The 18,403-nt window shown below is 58.4% G+C and overlaps 1 protein-coding gene across 1 annotated transcript in view; it reads right to left on the reverse strand.

Moving 5' to 3' along the window:
• Positions 1-18,403, reverse strand: part of EEFSEC (eukaryotic elongation factor, selenocysteine-tRNA specific) — a 196,612-nt gene that overhangs the window by 22,347 nt on the left and 155,862 nt on the right. Inside the window, exon 6 of the mRNA XM_037524095.2 lies at positions 12,521-12,677. Within this exon, the coding sequence (XP_037379992.1) occupies positions 12,521-12,677 (157 nt within the window). The remainder of the gene's footprint in view (positions 1-12,520; positions 12,678-18,403) is intronic.

The following is an 18,403-nucleotide window of genomic DNA, read 5'->3' on the forward strand; positions in this document are numbered from 1 at the left end:
TTTTCTTGCCTATCTTCACCATCTACAATTATTTATAATATCATTGTCTTTGTTTCAAACACTGGGTATAAACATTGTTGTAACAGTTCTTCGATGGGGTTCATATAATTTTTACAATTGCTTTGAAATGCTTCAATGGCCAGCGGGAGGAGGCTGGTCATTCGCTGGGGAAAAAAGATACTTGAGGGTGCTCCCGCCCCCGGGGAAAGGTACTCCTCCGTGGGGATGGCCTCCAGGAGCGGCTGGCTGGCCGCTCGGGGGCGGCCCTCCCAGAAAGTCGAGGGCAGCTTGCCGGGTGGGGGACTGGCAGCAGCTCGCTGGCTGCTGGATTAGGTTTCACAGTCGCCTTCCCCATAGACATCAGGGCAAGATCCACAAAGGCCACCGTCGGGGTAAGACGCCAGAGAGAAAGAGTGATGGTTTGTTTTCATTTTTATAGGGATTTTCTGAAGCTTCAACTTTCACCCCTCACCTCTCTTCAACTCTCTTTTCCCTCAACCAAGCTGCTTTCCAGAGTCTCCTTGGCTGGCTGGCCTGCTATGTGGGCCCGAGCCCAGGAGGATGCCCTTGACTGGCTGGGGAGGGTCCAGTGTCTTCATGTCGGGGCCACCGGGGGCCATCCGCAGTGGCCCCCAACAAAGCTGGCTTGGTGCCTGCCAGGGGGCTGAACTGGGTCATCTCTCTGAGTCTGGCCAGCCTGCCCCAGCAGCTGGGGCTTGTGGGAACACAGAGCAGACCGCCCGAGACTCCTGTCCAGAGCCTGCTTTCCTGTGCTCACTGTGGAAAATCAGGGGCTCCCATGGATAATCCGCCAGCCCTCCCCCCTCCCACGTCATCACTGCCTTCAAACCCACCTCAGATACTGGCCCCCTCTGCCCAAACACCGCCCCAGTGCCTGGAGCTGGGCCCTGGCCAGCCCATTCCCAAGTCTACACCGAGCCCCCTGGCCTCCCTCCGTGGGGCCCGCTGGCTGGGTGTCCATTCTGCCTGCCCTCCGTGGACGGTGCCGGGACCAGCATGCACAGAACCAGTGCAGTCTGCCTGCGTAGGAGGACACATCTTTTAAGAGGCCGAGAAGCACCTCCCAATCTGTGGCTCCCCCTGCACTGTCTCAGATGGACTCCCTCTGGCCAGAGGGGGAGACTGGGCAGCCTAGCTCAGGCCCCAGGTCTGGACTCGGCATGGGCCCTGGCACAGAGGATTTGCACTGGGTAGAGGCAAGGGAGTCTCGGTGCCTTTAGACCAGAGAAATAGAGAGCTGTGGTGGGCGCGGGGGCCTCTCGCGTGCACACTGGGGCTCTGGAGAGAACAGTGAGCGTCACGGGGTCTGAAGCCCCAAGAACCCAGAGGCACTCAGATCCTGCTGCAAGACACCCCCCTTGCAACCGCAGTCGCTGTGATGGGGGAAGGGGAGGCTCGAAACGGCTGAAAGGCCATGGTCCGTCTTCATTTCTCAGTCATTTCTCAGTCCCGCCTGTGCAGGGTGGGGAGGCTGTCGGAGCATCGCGGCACACCCGCTCCTGGGCACACTCACTCACCTGCTCACCAGCAGGCTTTGTGTGGGGGCCACAGCCAGTAGAGACAGAGCCTGCCCCCGGGAGTGGGGAGCATGTGCGGTAGGGGAGAGCTGAGCTGGCGCCGAGGAGGTGGGTGGGTGGAGGGCCGGAGTGACATCTGGCTGGGCCCCGGGGACTGTATGCAAGCGCAGAGCACAGGTGAGCCCCTGTGGGCTGACAGAGGGCTGAAGGGGACAGGCGGCTAAGAGGGACAGAGGGCCGGAGAGGCAGAGAAGGCTGCTGAGAGGCCCGGAGGAAGGAGCCTGAGGTCACGCAAACGAGCTGTTCCTCCCCCAGACAGAGGGGTCAGGCAGCCTCCCAAGCCTAGTGCAGGCATGTGCCCACCCAGGGTCTGTGCCCACCCTGAGGGGCCCGTGGACGAGGGGCCAGTGGCAGAAGCCAGTCAGGGCAGCCCAAACAGCAGGCGCAGGAAAGGGTCGCTTGAGAAGGGAGGGTATTTACCAGTCCCCAGGAAAACAGCAAACTTCAGGTCCTGCCCCTGCTTCCCAGGCAGTTGTCCACGCCCGGAGCAGGGGGAGGCCAAGCGGTGCCAGTTCATGGAGCACTGACAATCGGACGCTTCGCGCACACGTGCTCACTTAGCCATCTCAGCCCTGGAGGTAGAGCACACCCCCTCTTTCACAGGAAACCTGAGGGCTAGGGTTGCTTTCACCACTCCAGAGGTGGGGTCAAGCCCAAAGGGCAACTTCTAACAGCTCACGCTGGGCCCTCAGCTCAGGCAGGCGGAACAGACGGACAGACATGACAGCTGAGGGGAGAGCAAGGTCCTATGGAGACGGGTGAGGGGTGGAGACCAGTGAGGCTCTGGTCATGATCTCTGGATGCTCCAGAAGGCCGCCTATGGTGCAGGGACCAGTGTCACCGCTGCCTGCCAGGGCCCTCTTCCTCTGGGGGCACCGCCGACAGGAAGGAGCTCTTGGAGCACCAGGAGGCCTGGCGGAGCGGCCTGGCAGCAGCAGCCTGGCTGAGTGTGTGGATAACACGAGTGCACTGGCCTGGCTCCCCCGTGGTCTCTCCAAGAGGCTCTGTGGAGTGCGGCCTTCAAAGTCACAGCCTGTGCAAGTGAAAGACTGGCCACGTGAGTGAATCGGGACTGCTGCAAGGACTAACTGGGGTCCTGCCTGCCAAGCCCTGGGACCCAGCTGCTGCCCCAGGGCAGAAGAGACCAGGCCAGAGGCCACGCCAGCCAAGCTCTGCCTGGCCCTCTGGCCTCAGGCTTTTTGTGCTCAGCCTTTGGCTGGGAAGGGGTTTTCCTTGGCCAGCCACGCCCTCTAATCATTACAATCATGTGGGCTCTCTGAAGACAAGTGAAGTGTTTCTGTTAATGTGCTGAATGTGTATGCCAGGCTTTGGGGACACAAGGCCTGCTGCCCTGCAGTCCAGGGCACTGGGGACACGACAGGACCCAGCAGAAGTGCCTAAGCCAAGCTCATTTCACCATAGGATGTGGGGCCCACTTCTGGCTTCTGAAACTTTCAGGAATTTCAGACGGCTGGTTGTTTGCTACAACCAGGCTTTCTGGAGAGACAGCACTTAGCCACTCACAAAAGTTCCTCTTACCACTGTCTGAAATGTTGAAACAAACAAGTAGCTTCCTCTGTTAAATTCATATGGAAAAATACAAATTTTCCCTAAAAGCCCAAGCTGTTAAAAATGGGAAAGTTTTACAGATTCCTAAACGAAGAGAAATAGTTTCCGAAGAATTTCTGCTCACCTCAAGACTCCAGGTGAAAATGCTGTGTTCCTGGCACACAATAGGCTGGGAAAAGCCTCCCACAGGCAGCTATGTGGGACACCCCCTCCTAATTCTGCACCCAACAGGCACTGAGTCACCACTGCCCATCTACCTGCTCCCCTGCACTGCTAGTGGCTCCCAGTGAGAAGGGGGTAGGAGTGCTGTCCACACCACAAGAATGACCAGCCCCATGTCAATAGCTGAGACTGAGAAACCCTGTCTAGACAAAGGCCAGGTGCCAAGCACGGAGGCCAGGGTCTCAGGCCAGCAATTGAGGGTCAGCAGTGGGGAGGCCCCCCAGGACCTCATCTGTGATTGACTCCATATAAGACTTTGGAAAAGCAAAGTTTCATTGCTTTAAAAAACTGCTCTAAAGCACCATTCAAACACACCAAGCTAAATGAGTTAGTAACATAAAACATCTAGAACAATGCACATTATAAAAAGCAGTGAATATGCCACACTATTAATAGCCTCTGTGCACAAGCACACTCTGTTCCTTCTGTCCTGAATGCCCGTCCTCCCTTTCTTGTCTCCACTGCCAGTTCAAGCCTCACTGTGTCTGTGAGCTCCCACCCCGTTCTGAGAGGGAGCAGTGACTCCACCTTCTGGCCCCCACGCTATAGGGCCACTGAACCCCTGTACACTAGCTATCTCTGGGCCATGGGCCGTCTTCATCTCCTCATTGAACCTCCTAACGACCCCCTAACCAGGGATCAAACCTCCATCATCCCCGAGGGGCCAGCCGACACTGCCCGCACCCCAACATGATTCACTCGGAGGGATGAGAGGGGCTCCTTCCCAAAGCGCACAGTCTGAACCTCATCCTAGGGAAACACCAGCCAGACCCAAGGCGTGTGTCTGGAAGACAACCACCCGGACTCTTGCAAACAGCGATGCCATCAACCAGGAACCCTAAAGGCAGGCGTGTGCCCACCCCGCCCCCCCCCCCACCTGGGGAAATCTCAAAAATGGGCTGTATCTTGGATAATATCGCATAATGCTGGATTTCTTGAGTGACCAGCGCACTGTGGTCAAGGAGGTGCCTGTTCTTAGGGTGCAGGTTGGAGCACCAGGAGAAAGCGGGGCTTTAGGGCTGGCATGGAGAGGCTCGGCACACACAGGCAGCAAAAGTGACAAGGCCAACAACTGCCGGAGGGAATCTGCATGCTTAGTGTAACTGTTCTTTCCTCTTTTCTGTATGTTTGAAATTATTTAAAAAATTGGGAAGAGAAAACCTCAAAATAACTCATTTTACAGATGAGAAAACTGAGGCTCAGGAAGGCTCAAATTCTAGCCAGATGCCAATTCAGGTCTGGCTGACTCCAACACTCGCTCTTGGAAGGCACCTCGCTTCCAGCGCTTCAGAGCGGGCAGAAACGCCAGCGCGAAGATCCTGGCCCTGCCAGCGGCTTTCAGTGGGAGTCAATTAGGCCCTGGCAGGGGTGGCTCTCCCAGCAGCTGAGGACGGTGATGAAATCCCAAGGACAGGTCACTGGGGCTGCTCAAGAATCTGCTCCAAAGAAGAGTCTCTAATTGCAACTGGCTGGCTGGCTGGCTGGGTGTGGAGAGCACTTTTTAAAGGAAAAGAAAACCAGTTTCATTTCAAGCCCCAGAGGGATGGGCTGTCTAATGGCCCATTGTCCAGGGGCTATTTAGGGGAACAATACCCACAACCTCAGGGCTCCCGAGCCCCTCCCTTTGGCGCCTAGGCCAGTTTTCACTTTTTTACTGCAGTCTCTCAGCTGCATGGTGCCAGGGAGACACACCCCTTCCACTGGGACTCAGGGTTCTGGGGCCATCTGGAACCAGGGCTGGGGGCTGTGGCAGGAGGGAGAGGAGCACCTTGAGCACCTGGCACCCACAGATCCAGACAGGGAGACATCATGCAAAATCCAGATTCCCCGCCTCTCTTGAGAAACTGGAGCCCGAAGGCACCTATAGGGAGTTGAGGGTGGTTGCTGCCCCACGGCTGTGTGGTTCATGTGCTATTTCTTCAACTCCCTTTTCTCAAGAACAAAATACTGGGGAACTCTCATGGGTCCCGGTGTGTGGGCCATGTTTCCCATGCCTTCTGCCACCACCTGCAGCGGCTGGGGAGCTGGAGGTGGTACCAGGCCTTAGCCAGGCGGCACCATCCTGGTCTGGCCCAAAGGGCCTGGCACAGGGCCACATGTGAGCATTTTAATTGGCATGGAATTTGCTCCCTGGAAAGTGCTGGAGGCTGAGCTCTCCCAGCTGGTGGTGGGAGGCGGAACCCTCAGGCATGCAAATGCCCATCTATTTCCAGAACTCGCCTGGAGCTGCTGGACGGCTCTGGCTCTGGTCAGTGCAGGCCTGTGGGGGAGCCAGGGCAGGGCTGCCTTGCATTCCCCGATGGGGTGAGATGACAGGATGAGGGTGTCTTCCCACAGAACTGGGTTTATCAGGAGCCTTATGAAGCCAGAGATGGGTCTGTAGATGGTGGGTGTGGCTCTGCCATGGGGTGGGGCTGAGCTGGACTCCAGGCCTGTAACATGCTCTGGGACACAAGCCAGCACCTCTCCCAAGTCTGGGTTCACGGCTGAGACTGGTACAAGGGTGCTGCCGCCTGGGGCATCTCTGATTGGGTCCATGCAGAGGACAGGGTTCTGCCTGAGGGTGTAAGATGCACTGCGGTGGGTAGGGTGTGGGCCTGTGCTGACACTGGTCAGCAGGAACAACCCGAGCTGCACTGCTGTACAGCCTGTGATGTCCTCAGGGACATGGGGAGGTGGGGCATGTTCCCTGACTGGGGGCACCAAAAGGCATGAGTCCTGGGTAAGCTGAGCACACCCTGCTGGGCACCCTGACTTTTCCCTCCTGCCCCAGGTCGCAGCAACACTTCTCACTGGGCTCTGGCCTCCAGCCGCACCCCAGCAGCCGTTCCCGCTTCTGTCTGGAATGAGCCCCAGGACCACGCTGGTTCCCAGTCACAGGCCTCTCCTGCAGGTGTGGATCAGGGCTAGCCCGCCTGGTCCCTGTCCCAGCTGGGAGCTCTTCCCTCTGCTGCTTCCCGCACTCCCCAAACTGAGCCTTGTAGCTGCCTCCCTGCTTTCCCACTGGCCCTCACCCTTCTCCAGGGGTAACCAGAGGGCTCCTTTAAAAAATGCAGATGGATTGGGTCACTCCCAAATGCCTGGCAGGGGCCACGTGTGGTGCCATTCCGTTCTCTGTGTTCTCTGCAAGACTGCTAGTGCCCTCCGGGGGGGTTCCATGTCCCAGGCCAGCCCCTCTAGGAGGCACTTGGAGGCACCCCAGAGGGTCATGCCTAGTTCACTGCCTGTACTTCTAAGGCTTGTCTGTGAGCACAGCCTGAGGTCTCAGGAGGAGCCCAGGGTGGGGTGGGCACAGAGTTGGGGGGAGTAACACTCCCTCCAGGATTGGCAACAGGATGACCATTCCAGGCAGCATATCAAGTGATTGGCAATGGACAGTGTCACGTCCTGCTAGAGACACTTTGACACCTGCGTTTAGGATAAAGACAAACCTCCTCCCTCTGCTCACCAGGCCCCAGGCAGTGGCCGCTGCCAGCCCGAGGTCCCACTACTGCCTGGCTCCTCAGGCCCAGTGTCCCTGATGGTGCCACCTTTCCTGCCTCAGAGTTCTGCTCAGGACTCTTCTTTGATGGGACTCTGTCCCCAGCATCCTTTAGGGCTGGGGGCAATGCCACCACCTCAGAAGCCCCTTCCTGAACCCACTAGGTTGGGGACCCATAGTACACTCTCACAGCACCTCACCTTTCCTGCACGGCTTGACTCAGTTTGTCAAAATACAAATGACTGCAAGAGGATCGGCATACTGGCCATCTGTCCCCCCGCATGGGCTGAACTGCAGCCCCCCAAATTCATATGTTGACGCCCTACTGGCCCTCCATGCCCTTACTATCTCAGAAGTGAGGCAATCTGGAGACAGGGTGTTAAAAAGGTACTCAAGGTCAGGGGGTCAGGAGGGTGGGCTCCAATCCAATCTGATGGTGTCCTTCTAAGAAGAACCTGTGCACCCAGAACCATGCCGGCACCCAGGACAGGTGGGTGGGGAAAGCTGGCTGGAGGAAGGCTGAGTGAGCATGAGCAGGTCTCTGACCATGAAAAGTGGGGCGTGCATGGTTAAGCATGGGGCCCTGCCACCCTGGGCTCAGCGCTGCCCTCCTGCTGATGACCAGTGGCCACCAGCAAGCTGCCTGATGCTAGCCTGGCTCCCTTCCATGCAGGCACTGCCAAGCCCGCCCCATCCTGGGCTGCCTGGCACAGGGCACAGACTCCGGAACAGCAATCTGTGTTGCCACTTCAGGCCCAGCCGGCGATCCCCAGTGTGGGCATGCCAGGCTGAGCCCACTCCCTCTGATCACTGGTCCACATGACTCCAGACAATGTTCCTGGCTGTCTCATAGAATCTGGGTGTCTGGCACTGGTTTCACTGACTGTGGGGGCTTCAACTAATGCAGGGGTAAACTGGATGTATGTCCCTGATTCCGTAGGCCTGGTCTGCACAAAAAAGCCCGTGCTTTAGCACCCGGAGCTGCTGGGGTTTAGTCCTGACAAATGTGCCACCTGATAAAATGGAGGGGGGTGGGCAGAGAGCTGGTCTGCTCCAGGCCCTCCATGGGCTGGCTCATCATCTGTTTGAGTAGGTGGGGCACCTGGAGGGTAAGTTTATGATATAGCTGCTTTCAGTTAGGAGGAAATGTATAATCCTTGCTTTTGACCAAATGCAAAGTGCCTTTCAAGGTCAATAAATGGAAGGACTTGGTGAAAGAGCCAAGCTCCGCTTGGAAGGTGGCAGGTCCTCTCCTGATGAGCAGCCTAGTGTGAGGCCAGGCCGGGCCCACAGAGCTCTCCAGCTCTACGGTGGGGCAGGGCCTCGTGGGACAGGAGCTACCGGCGAGGGCAGGTGCCTGGTGGATACAAACAACACCACATGCCACCATTTATGGAGTACCCTGTCATGGGTCAGGTACTGCAGTGGGGATAATTCCCCACATCTCCCGACAGGAGACGCAGGAGGGGCAGTGCCTCATCCTGGGAGCCCCAGGACTCTATTTCCACAGTCAATGTTGGGGACCTCCCTCCCCCTCTGAGACTGCTTCTCCACCGATGCCAATGCTGCACTTGGACACGACCTGGTACCACCAGGGCCCAAGAAGCAGCAGATGGACAGATGAACAGCGGTGCTGAGCTGCCACCCGGAGCCCTGGACATGAGTGAAGCCACTACCCTGTTTCAGCACACGGGGTCTGGGGTGGTCTGCCTGAACCCCAGAGTCCTGGGAAAGTGGCTGGGAGGGCCAAGAGATGCCAGCTGGCAGGGCTTTGTGCCCCTCACTCCCGGTGGCCACTGTGCCATCCCCTGAGAACCACAGAGGCAGAGACTCTAGATTCTTACAAGGTATGCAGCTCTGAGCAAGGAACCTCAGTTTTCTCTCCTGTGGCACGAGGATGAGGAGGATGAAAGGCGCTCCCTGCCATCCAGCCTGGCCTCCTTCACTTGGCAGTGCTGCAGGGCCCGCGAGAAGCACTCGCAGTGGCCCTGGAGGCAGGTGTGCCCCCACAGAGGAGAACATCTAGGCTGGGGTTGAAGATGGTACCAGCAGCAGGAGGAATGAGGTCATGGGAACAGGCAAGGTGAGAATTCCCAAGTGAATGGAGAACGGAGCTCAAGTAGGTACAGGTGGGGCCTGCACTGCCCACTCTCCCGTCCCTTCCCTGGCACTGCTGACTGGCCTCTGGCTATGGGATGTCACACACTTGATTCCACACACCTCCGCCCGTCTTCCCAGCCCCTGCTGGGACAGCACCTCCTCTGGGAATCTGCCCTGGCTGTCCGCCTCGGACAGCCACAGGCCCTATGGACCCCACCACACTGATGACGAATGGCTGGCCCATGTGTCCATCTTTCCCACAGGGACACGCCTTGGGACAAGACGGAGTTGGAACAACTGAGGTTTGCTGAGTGGCGCAAGGGGTTAAGCACAGCACTGCGAAGCTATCCGCAGCCTCTGCAACAGAAGTTCGATCCTCGGCCAGGGAGCTACCCACGTGGAGCAGCAGGTCTCTCCTGTCTCGCCTGCTGCTCCACTCAACAGTGTATTGCAGTCAATCTGCCTGTTCTGCTCCCCACTCTGTCTCTGGTGAATCTTCTCACTCCCCACACCTCTGGCCTGTACCCCAGTTCTTGTGTGCATAAATAAATAAATCTTATAAAAAAAAAATCTGGAGCCCTTAGCATGTCCCCAGGAGCCAGCTGCAGGTGACAATGTTGGGCCTGCTGGGTCAGAGGAGATACAGGGAGGTTTCAGCATGCCAGGCCAGGCTCCTTGGTCCCCAAAGGCCTGGGCTCACCCTTTTATTCACCCCAGTCCAGTCTATTCCACTGAACGTATTTATTTATTTATTTATTTATTTTGCAAGTGATGTTTCCTCATTCAGTAAACGTCGTACCTGGGGGTTGGCAAACATGACCAGGACAGTACACAGAAGCCTGGATGCGCTGGCAGTGGCTCCCCCACACCCAGCCGGGGGCCGCATGGCAGCCCCTTCCACATAATCAAAAGAAGGGCACAAAGTTCTTTTTCCACCAGCCCAAGGGAGCAGGGCGGGGTTCTTCGAGCCTGCAACTGACTTTCACTACCATGGATCCTTAGGTGCCCCTCTGTGAAGTGGGGCTATTTCCAGGCTTAGGGTGTAAGTAAAAGCCAACCTTTCTGACAACGCTCCCGGGTGCTGGCTCCTCTGGAAGAGCAGCCAATGGAAGTTCCTCTGGGTTCTTCCTGGAAGTACAAATCTACAGATTTCTCTTTTCTCCTCTGCCTGGAGGCATCGATTTGTGATTGGTAATAACTAAAGGTTATTAAGGATCACAAAGCCTGAGGATCCTAAGTGAAAATGAGGAGGACGCATGCGCTCTGCTCCAGTTTAGAACAAGGATCTGGCTGCCCGCATCGGGCACACAGGGAGCTGGGCCCAAGATGACAGGCCCGTCCCACCGTGCTGCTGCCACTGCTCTGGCTTCCCAGGGCGTGCTGGGCCGTGTGCTGGGCCGTATGGTCCCCCATGAGGGCAAGGCTGTGCTCATACCTGTGGGACCCAGGGCTGAAGGTTCAGCTCCAGGTGGTGGCGGGGGGCCTGGGGCAGGCCCCCCAGAGCCCTGCTCCAGGAGCCTCACACTGTGCATCCCCAAAGCTTCCAACTTGCAGCCAGCGAGGCGCCCTCCTCCACCTGGCACTGGGTGTCTCGGGTTTACGGAGGATTCTTTCTCAATTAAGGCACTTCAAAAAGGTTAAAAGTAATCCTTTATGGAGGAATCGGCAGGAAAAGACAAGCAGGCGGTGGGGGTGGGTGGGATGAGGAATCTGATCAGCTATATTTAATAAAAAGTTTAAAAGCCACAAACAGGAAGCAGACCTATTAAAAAGGCAACACTGACCTAACAGAGGAATGTGAACTCGAGCTGACTAAGGCGGTGTCACTAGTCTCCCTCCTCGCTCCCACCCCGGCACCCAGGATCCCCAAACGGGCCTCCTCCTGCATCTGGGCACTCTGGGAAGACCCCAACTCTGAGGCAGGAGAGCTGGCAGGAAGGTCAGGGAGATCCTGCCCACCCCCAAGAAGGAAAGGGGCTGCCCTCCTGCTCTGTCTGGACCAGCAGGCCCAGCACCCTGGAAGGGGTGAGTGCTCCATCCTGCTCTCCCAGAGCCCTGGGCCCTCCCTCCTGGAAAGGACCCACAGATGCAGGCCCAGGCCCTGCACATGCTCCCTGGAACCCAGAGCAGGACACTCGGGACCCCAGTTAGGTTGACACGAGGACTCGGGGGCAGCTAAGGAGCAGGTGGAGGACAGGACAAAAATTTAAAGTCCAGTGTCATGGCTGGAGCCTCCTGTGGGTGGACCACCTTGCCTGTCCTGAGCCCCAGACTGCCCACCTGTGATGGGGCTCAGCCAGACCTTGACAGAAGTCTTGGGGTACAGTCAAACAATGGAACCCAGTGCCATGGGGAAGCAGGTCCCTGGTGACCACTGCTCTCTCTCAGGAGAGGGCTTCAGGGGGCTTGGGGGGCAGGCCCCCAACAGGCCCTCAAGAGCAGGAAGTGCTGCTTTGCCTGGTTAAGTGGCAGGATGCTGGGATTCCTACTTCCTAGCTGGGGCTGGGGCTTTCTCCTCTCTGGGGGTTTTACTTAAGAAGTTACACCCCAAGAGCTGTTGTGAGTCAAGGCTGGGGTACAGAATTCACAAAAATTCTTCAACTTTGCTGCATGTTTGGAAACTGTCCTAACAATGCCGGGGTGGGGAGAGGGTAAGACAGTGGCTGGCGGCGCATTACATAAATTTTCTAACATGGAAACACCGCCCAGTCTGTACCCCGCGGCCAGGTGCTTGAGTAGAACCCCAGATCAGCATTCCACACTCCTCTCTGCTCACAACACTCCTGCTAAGTGTCCCATCCTCAAACACCAAGCTCATGGTCACCTCAGGGCCTTTGCACTTGCTTCTCTCTCTGCGGAATGTTCTTGCCTTAGGTCCCTCCAGCCAGGCCTCTGCAGCTGGTACCTCTTCAGGTATTGCCTGCCCTCCCTGCTTCGTTCTGCATAGCATGGCCCATGCTTACTGAGTGTGTCCCGCGCGACCCCTCCCGCCAGTGCAGTGCTGTGCCTGCTGAGGAGCAGGGGTGGGGTGGAAGGGGTGGCAGAATGACAGAAACCCAAGGCCTCTGTTTCCAGAGGCCTTGACCTTGACCCCATATAGCCAAGTCTAAATCAGACTGGGAGGCTCTATGCCTGTGGCCGGTCTCTGCTGGGCAAGAAGGAGGCAACCCACATTCTGGGAAGTGCTGTCAGGGCTGGTGCCAGTCTGCCTCACCAACTCTCTTCCTCCAAACCACCCGTCAGGTCAGAGCTAGTAGGCCCACCTCACGGGTAAGTCACAGGCGGGTCTTCCCGCTGGTAATGGCAGAGTGGACACTCATACTCAGACCTTGACCCTGGCTCAAAACAGGTGCTGGCTTCACACCAGGGCCTTCCAGCACCCACACTGGCTTTGCAGCCACAAGGGGTCAGAACCAGAGGCTGGCAATGAGGCCCCTGGGTCAGCTGCCTGTGTCAGCACAGGCGGCCCAGACACCCGAGACTTGGGGCACCAGCACACTCACTCCATGCCTGGCCCAGCGTGCCAGGGCAGGAAGAAACGGCCACTCACCAGGGATGTGGATCTTGAACTTGCCACTCTGACCGAAGGCACTGTCGATGACCCCCTGCTCCCCCGTGGATAGCTGCACCTTGAGCCCCACGAACAGCTGGATGTTGGTCTCCTTCTTGAACAGAGAACGGCCGATCACGCTGCAGTCGTCCATTGCCTGTTTGGATGCCCAGCCAGAGAGAGACTGTCAGTGCGCCAGAGAGGCACGGCCTGCTCACCCCCAGGCGGTTGGCCCTTCTCTTCCATCACCGAACACACCGGGGCACTGACATGGCCGGCTGGCCACATGGTTTCCCCCAACGTGCTGCATGCCAGACTTGCTGTGAGTGCTGTTGTGGACCTACACATGCAGCCCACGCCAGCCACTGAGGGAGGCAATTCTCTGCTACGATGTGGGGGTGGAAGCACAACAGAGCCAGGCCACAGGCCCCCTGGGCACAGTAAGCAGCAGCTGCTGCCCTGTGGCAACCACGGCTGCTGTTCCCAGCTAGTGGCCCCCTCTACAGGGCCACTGAGTGTGTCCCGCCCGTGCCCCTTTGGGGCACCCCCGACGAGAGCACAGTGCTTACACCTGAGCCATTTCAGAACCCACCTCACCCTCCCTGGCGTCTCTTCCCTCCTTTCCTGGTCCCAACCGCCTCTCCGGGCACGCACTTCAGCCCCACGCGTCCCTCTACACGGAGGCCCCTCCTGGGCCTGGGCCTGCTCACTCCACAGCCCCTGCCGCCTCCTCCAAAGTGCCCTCCAGCCTCTACCAGGCAAATCCCCATTTCCATCAGCCTCCTACAGCCCACCTGCAGCCCTCAGCTGTGAGCTCCTGCCCCTGCCCGCCTCTGTCTCTGGAGGCAGGCTGAGGAGGGACAAGGGTGTGAGTGAAAAAGCAGGCTTGGCACTGCCCTGAGGTCCCCACAGACGTGTTCACCTTGGACTTTCTCCCTAAAGGCTTGAGCAGGGAAAGACTGTGAGTCTCCCCTCCTCAGGCCCCTGGTAACTCAGGGGCCCTCTCTGGAGGACGGCATGGCTAGGACTCCCAGCAGGGGACCCTCCTCTCACCTCCTGGGGACCCCCCATGTCATGTGATGGTGCAGGGCCTGCATGTGAGAGACACACAAGAGACTCTTCTGGAGACTCGCTGCTACTGCAGAGCAGAGTACTGAGTCTCAGCTGGCATCGGCACCCTGCATGCTGCACGGGATACAGGGGAGACTGGGGAGACTTACCCCTGCTCTAGGCCCCGGCAAGGTCAAACCTGAGCGGGCGCGGACACATGGCAGCAGCGCGTCCCCAGCCCCAGGGTGCTGCCCGCATGGGGACGGCCTCGTCCCCGGGGCTCCCTTCCCCAGACCGCGACCCCTGTGGGCGGGGCCGTCCTCAGTCTCAGAAACATCTCACTCCTGCCCAAGACACCCAGACAGGGCCAGGGCTCCAGATGGATTGTTTTGAAAAGCAGAAACTGTCCCATTTACCCTAAAAACCTTTTGGAAAAACATACCCTATTCGATTTGATTCATAGCGCCAGATAAAAGGTGCTCGCATTCCTTCCTCCCCGGTGATGGATGAATGGGATGCAAATAATGATAAGAATAATCATTCCCACTTGCGCAGCCCTTTATAATTCACAAATCTCATTCCCACACGTGAACTCCTCCTCGTCCTTCAGGACTCGGCTCCAGCAGAGCTCCCCTTGCAGGCTGGACCTCCCCCCTGGGCCATGCCCCTTCTGTGGGTGCCCTGCTCCCACGCACTGGCGGCCAAAACAGTTGCTGGGTGAGCCGAATGGGAGGAGCGCCTCTACCTGAAGGAGGGGGTGAGTCAGGGCCAGCGGATGGCACCAGCCCCAAAGGCCCAGGGCAACCCTCGCTGCTCCCCTCCTAGGCCCCACGCCCACACCCAGCAGAATGGACTGCATGTGGCATACCAGTCCTGGCCAGGCAGGAGCCTGGGAGCACGAGGCCCACGGAGGCACATTCTGCAGCTGAGCCTGGTACAGGAAGTGCCAGGACGGCCAGCTGACCTGACCCCATGGCTCTGGACGGGCCATTCCACACTGCCTGTGCCTGAAGGCGCTCTGCCACCACCACCCTGAGGTGCTCTCTCAAACAGAGCCTGGCACGTGTTAGGCCTGCAACTGTGAACAAATCAAAGCTCCTGTCTCAGGGGCTCACCCAGATCCTGGCGGCAGGACCAGCGATAGACTCCCTGTACCCCACTGCATTTGGACTGTGCCTTGGCAGAGACGGGGTGCGGGCCCCTGGTGCCCGGCAAGGGCCTCGTGCTGGCAGTCCTCTGCGGCCCCTCGCCCTGTCTTCAGAGCACAGATCACTGCCTGATGTTACAGCACAGCTTAATCTGGTGCTTGTCGGCTGCCCATAACCGGGACACTAGTCTTTGAAGGGAGAAACATGCCCACCTCCTCCACTGCTGCCTTTCCAGAACACGAGCGGATGCAGGCGATATGTTCCAAGAAAGCCTGAGTAGGTGTTGAATGCACACCTAACGGGTAATTTCCGGTACGTGTGCAATGCTCACTTGTGCCTGTGGCTTTTGAACAGCTAGGCTGAGATGTAACTGACAGACAAGATCTTGCAGGCACGTAACTTACATACGCTGGTAAGTTTACGTACACACAGGTACCCATGAAACCATCCCCACAATCAGGCTAACGCACATATCCATCACCCCCATATTTCCTCATACCTCTTTGTCATGCTTCCTTCCCTCCCATGTGCTTCCCACTTCTGTCCCCCACCTGAAATCCTTAGGACCCCACGGTCCTCCTAGGCTCAGCTGGGGCTCTCCTGTCACCAGGAGGCCTCCCCACATTGCAGGTCCTCCTGTACCGGCAGCCTGGCCACTCTGCTCCTTGCTGACAGCTCACCTGGCCCCTCACCATCCCAGAAGTTCTGTCCCCACAGCCCTAACCCACAGCGGGTGCCCATAAACACAAACATGACATGGAGCGGGGAGAAGAGACTGGTGAGAGGAGGAGGTTCGTGGCGGTAGATCCCTCCATAGGACGTGGGGACATACTTCATCTAAGAGTGAGACCCACCCCAGCCTGGGCCTGGCCCCCCATACCGGGGTGGGTGGCAGGGACGCAGCTGGCCCGTCACCCACGGCAAGGAGATTCTGGGGTGCAGGCGTGCTGCCGATGAGCCAGAAGACCTTTCATGAGACTCACTGCAGCTCTTCTCCTGCCCCCTCCTTTTTATAAAATATTAACTTATAAAGCTAAATGCCACAGAGACAGCCGAGGATACATCTTTCCACAAGCCAGGGTCTTGCAAGGAGGGCAGACTAATTTTATTAACTCAAGGGAACTTCAAAAAGCTTCGGGGCTCTCGTGGCAGACAGCAACGACCCCGGAGCTGGTTTAAGTGCTACATAAACATGGGCCCAGGGCGGGGAGGCCAAGGGCGCTGGCACTTCTTGTTTATGTTCTCATCTGACCGGTGTCAGCGTGCGGGCGGCGGGGCCCTGTAATCCTGCTGCCGTGTGGTGCCGGGCAGTTCACTGACCTACATTACCACAATATTTTTTTAAGCATCCGGGATAAAGTGAAGAGCGAATGGGCTTTTCTTGACCCTCTGAGGAGGGGCCCCAGGGGCTCCCTCTTGCCTGCTGGCCTGGAGGTCTCTCTGGAGCTGGAGTGGCAGTTTAGAAAGGGTTTTGTTCACAGGGAGTGTCTGGGTCACTCCCGTCCTCTTGTCTGAAGGCCTGACCAGGGGGCACGGCGACACTGAGTGGACACCAACTTCTGCCTCCATCCATTCGTACATTGAGGCAGCGAGGGTGGGCAGGGGGCCTGGAGCACACTGCCGGGAAGCCAGTGCGGTCCTGGGCACATGGGCACACTCATGTCCCCCTGCCCACTGAGGGTCCACAGCCTGAGCGGATCCTTCTAGAAACTGGATGAGGTGCAGCCGTGAACTGCGGACATGGGCTGCTGGGCGGTGTGGGAGGTTGCAGCAAATCCCTCCTCCCTCTGCCTCGCCAGCCTCTGCACCTACTGCCCCTCCCGCCTGGGGCGGATGGAAGTTGCAGCTTGTCCTCTGCCACCTGCTGGGCAAGGCGCCTGCACACCATTGTCAACCTCCAGGGAAGTCCAGCGGGCTCTGGTGCTCGGCAAAGTTGAGTGACTTACTCAAAGTCACAGTAGCAAGTCTCAGCCATCTCTGGGCCATGCGGGCGGGCTCTCCTCCAAACAACAGACTCTCCCAGCTGGAGGAGCAAGCACCAAGATCAGACACCAGCAGAGGCAGCAAGGAAAACCAAGGACAGCTGGAGGCACTTCATGTTGAAATCAATCACTGTGACGTCAAGCCAAAGGCAGAGCTCGGGGACCTGCCCAGCGGGCCTTGCGGCTCGGGGACAATGCTGCACGGGGGCCAGCACGGCCACGGTAGCGCCAAGTGGGGACTGTCACAGCCTGATCATTGGCTTCGTTCGGTAGCCTTCGGCGCGGGAGGCCGGTTCCCAGAGAGCAGTGGCTGCTGCACACGCAAGTCCGGGTTCCTGCTCGCACGCCAGGCGCGTCCCCGCTGTCCCGGCCTCTGCGCGGGGACTTGGCTGCCGGCGCGCGTAATTATGTCGTTACACGTGTGTGTGTCTCTCGGGGCCGGCTCCGTGATGAGCCTTGGGAACTGCCCAAGTTCTGAAGCGACTATTCTCATTCAAATTGGAGAAGCGGCACCAGGAAAGGGGGCAGCGGCTGGGAGAGGGAGCCCGCGCCAGCTCCTCCACGGCATGCGGGCGAGGAGGCGGGAAGGCTGGGCCTGACTCTGCCCTTCCAGCGGGATGGCCGTGGCTGCTCAGGAGACGTCTTCCAAGCGCCGCTTCTCCTCTGAAAAAGGCTGCTGTGAGGAGGAGGGTGTTGTGTTGGCAAGAACACCCAAGACTCAAGAGGAGGACGAGCACCAGAGGAAAGCGCCTCCGTCAGTGGAAAGTGAAACGAGGGGAGCAGCTCGGGTGGAGAATGACGTGCCAGGCGGGACAGGGAACCTTCTCCCATGCCCAGGAGCCACACAGAGACCTCCCCAGCCCACTGGCAAAAAGCAAGGACACCAACCCGGACCCACAGAGCCCAGGTACTGGGGCTGCTCCCTTCAGCCTCCAGCCCCAGCAAGGCCTGCCCTGAGGACGCGGCCGGGCCAGGACCCACTAGGGGCGAGCTCAGACGCTGCCTGGATCATGGAGGAGGCCCTGCAGATGGGGCGTAGCTTCTTCCAGGCACTTGAAAGCTGCCAGAAGCGACATCTTCCCCAAGGTGGTGGGGAAGATGGCATTCGGCATCACCCAGCCTTGCTTGGCACGTGGAACAGGACGGCGCCTTTTCCTCCTCTCCGGTGCCGAGGGGGTCCCTGGGCAGGTTGGTCCTTTCCTGAGGCCCTGTGTTCTCTCCTATGATAACAGGGTGCACGTACCCGCCCCAGGGTTGTCACGGGGAGGAGAAGGCTTTCTGAAGGGAAGGACGCCATGAGCCACGATCATCCCCTGGAGGAAACCCAGGAAAGGAATTAGCCTTGGGTTCACATTTGGCTGAGTGAGGCCCAAGGCCGAGGGCGGGTCAGGCTCTGGCAGCACAGAGGGTGCCCACCCAGGGTGGACGCAGCCCGCTATGCCCACAACCGCTTTCAGGCTGGTCAGGCCTGTCTTCCTCAAACCCACCACGCCCCAAGCAGGCACTATGCCCACTGGTGGTGAGTCTGCCCCCCAGTTCCAGAATCGACATCTTCCCCATGGTCTCTTCCTATTCCTGCTTCTGCACACACGCAGGGCGGGGTCCTGTCAGTGGCTGATGTGGGTACAAGGTCTGGCTCCGGAAAAGGCTGCCTCTTCATGGAGAGAAAAGGAGGCAGACATTTGGTCGGACATGTTCTACAC

This window comes from Talpa occidentalis, unplaced genomic scaffold, assembly GCF_014898055.3.
Source record: "Talpa occidentalis isolate TD23 unplaced genomic scaffold, MPIMG_talOcc4v2.1 talOcc4.10, whole genome shotgun sequence".
In the NCBI taxonomy this organism is placed as follows: Eukaryota; Metazoa; Chordata; class Mammalia; order Eulipotyphla; family Talpidae; genus Talpa; species Talpa occidentalis.